The 3,191-nt window shown below is 35.6% G+C and overlaps 1 protein-coding gene across 1 annotated transcript; it reads left to right on the forward strand.

Moving 5' to 3' along the window:
* The first annotated feature begins 208 nt into the window (after positions 1–208).
* On the forward strand, positions 209–2,632 carry LOC128201763 (uncharacterized). The gene is given in 2 exon segments (XM_052899640.1): positions 209–1,073; positions 1,075–2,632. Coding segments are annotated over 2 exon segments (2,322 nt in total). The 5' UTR covers positions 209–309.
* Positions 2,633–3,191: the final 559 nt, after the last annotated feature.

Genomic DNA, 3,191 nt, shown 5'->3' on the forward strand with positions numbered 1-3,191 from the left:
CCGAGGCGGCTCACTCCCGGGAAAGATGCAGAAAGCGGTGCTCTTAGATTCTGCCCGCATTGTACGCCGGTTTCTCTCCCTGGGGCCCTGAACCCCGGCCGACTGTGCTTCTGCCGGGGGTTAGTTGCCATCTCCTCTCCTTAAGAGGGGAGATGAGAATTTTGGTAAAATTAAAAAATAATAATAATAATAATAAGCCCCCTAAAGTCCAACCATACGTCCGGATCGACCACCTGATCCACGTGGGGGGCGGACACGTGATTTTTATATAACTGGCACGGCTAACATGGCAAAGGTAACCCATTTAATATGGAGAGACCGATTAGAAGATGTCGTAAAGGGCCGCTTCCTGGGGGTGATCGCCAGGGCACGTCTGGAGCTGACGCTGGACGTCACAGCATGCGAACCGTCAGCAGTGAAGAGTTGAACAGGCGGGCTCTCACCACACAAAACACTACAGCCGATATAATAAATGTTCAAACACCATCTTCTACAATTAATAGAATTAGAAACAGTCTGACCCCAACCTTAGATGTTGCGCAGGAGGCAAATGCCTTTTTACCTGCGTCCACTAGGGCTGGAAAACCTAGAATACGTATGAGATGGAACAAAGACGTAAACACATTCATCATGCGTACTTATTATATTATCACCAAATTAGAATCTGACATGACAACATATCGCAAACAACTACATGAACACTTTTCACGACAATATCCCGAGATAAAAGTAACAGAGCAAAGAATTTCTGATCAAAGAAGAGCAATTATTAGAAACAAACTTTTAACCGAAGAGGAGCTTAATCTGTTGAAAGAAGAAGCACGAACAAAACTTCAGGAAGAGATAGAGACTAATAGTATAAGTACGAATTTTACTACTTTAACAAATATCCAGACTGAAACAATCTCACATTCGCAACTATCAACATTTTTAAAATCATATTCACAGAACACACAAATTTCACATACATCTACACAAACAGAAACTGTAACTTTAACAATAGAAAACGACGTTGACACCTTGGTTGAGAGTATTCCTAATATTGAAAACCAGGCTCAAGAAATAATCGATAAAGACAGCGTTAATCCAGTATTCTGGAATGGACCCCTCAGTAAGACCAAAACTGCCTAAACTTAGATACAGTCCTAAACTTACTCAGTTAATAGATCTATTTAACAATAAACTATTGAACCAATTTATATCAGAGGATATGCAACTAACAGACCTACATACCCTAGTATATTGCACAGCCTTGGTTATATCTGAAGAACTTGGTTACAAAGTAAAGGAATACGGGGGAAAGATAAAAAACATGTGTATTAAGAAACCATCGTGGCAAATAAGACTAGAAAAAGATATAAATAAATTAAGAGCAGACTGCGGCAGACTGACTCAATATATTAATAACAATAGATCAAATAAAATTATTAAAAGAGTTGAAGCAATTTTCAAGAGTAGAACAACACACACAAGACATGAAAATCAGAACAGAAAGCCTGAAGAATTTTTAGACACCCTCAAACAGACTCTAGCACTGAAAGTTCATCGACTCAGGAGATATAAGAAAGCAATGCAAAGGAAAAGGGACAACATAATGTTTGAAACTAACGAAAAATTATTTTATAAAAACTTGCATAAATTAGAAACTAACATGATTGCTGAAGAAAACTTAGAATTACCAACACAAACGCAATTAGAAACATTTTGGTCTAACATTTGGGAAGAACAAATACACTACAATGACAAAGCTGATTGGATAGAGGAAGAAAAGAAAATGTGGAATACTATTGAAGAAATGGAGTTTAATGAAATAAAAGAGATTGATATCGCAGACATTACGAGAAAACTTCATAATTGGAAATCACCTGGTATAGACAAAATACATAACTTTTGGTATAAAAAATTAATATCGTTACACAAAGCTTTAGCAAAAAATCTAACAGACGTTATATTAGGTAAACAGGATATACCTGAATTTATTGCAATAGGAATAACTTACATGCTACCAAAAACAAAATTTTCCTCAGAACCATCCAAATACAGGCCAATCACATGCTTAACAACGATATATAAAATTCTGACGTCAGCAATCGCAACTAAAATCAACGCACATATAGAACACCATAATATAATAGCAGAGGAACAGAAGGGATGCAGGCGGGGCCACATGGGATGCAAGGAACAATTAGTTATAGATTCTACTATCCATAAACATGCTAAAATAAAAACCAGAAATCTACACTGTACCTATATTGATTACCAGAAAGCCTTTGATAGTCTTCCACATTCTTGGTTATTAAAAATATTACAGATTTATAAAATAAACTCCAAAATAATAGACTTTTTACGTAACATAATGCCACTGTGGAAAACTACACTACAATTAAGCACTAATAAAAAAATAATTAAAACGCGACAGATAATTATCAAGAAAGGCATTTATCAAGGCGATTCATTGAGTCCATTGTGGTTTTGCTTAGCACTAAACCCCCTATCTCACTTACTGCATCGTTGCCGAGTTGGATATCCTCTACAAAACACCGCCCAACAAACAATTATCTCACATCTCATATATGTTGACGATATAAAATTATATGCTAAAACAGATAAAGAAATGAAAAAGCTTTTTTAGAAGTCACTACAAATTTTAGTAAAGATATTAACATGAAATTTGGACTAGAAAAGTGTAAAATAGTACATATTATTAGAGGTAAGGTACAACTCGGCAACTACACAATCGATGATAACAATACAATTACAGCTTTAGAGCCAAACGAAGTATATAGGTATTTAGGGTATAACCAGTTAAAAGGTCTTGATCACACTTCGATAAAACAGCAGTTAATAACAGAGTATAGAAAACGTATAAACTCAATATGCAAATCCCAACTTTCTAGCAAAAATCTTATAAAAGCCTTTAACACCTATGCTATTCCGATCTTAATATACTCTTTTGGCATTATAAGGTGGTCAAAAACTGATATAGAACTAATAGAAAGAACTACTCGAACCATACTTACGAAACATAACAACTTGCATCCTAAATCTGCTATAGAAAGACTTACTATTAAACGACAGAACGGAGGCAGAGGTCTAATAGATATAAGTCACATGTGGCAAAAACAAATAACAGGACTAAGAACCTTCTTTCGTTCAAAATCTAACACTAGTACTTTACACAAAGCAATCGT

This window comes from Galleria mellonella, unplaced genomic scaffold, assembly GCF_026898425.1.
Source record: "Galleria mellonella isolate WM207_F2 unplaced genomic scaffold, CSIRO_AGI_GalMel_v1 utg606, whole genome shotgun sequence".
NCBI lineage: Eukaryota > Metazoa > Arthropoda > Insecta > Lepidoptera > Pyralidae > Galleria > Galleria mellonella.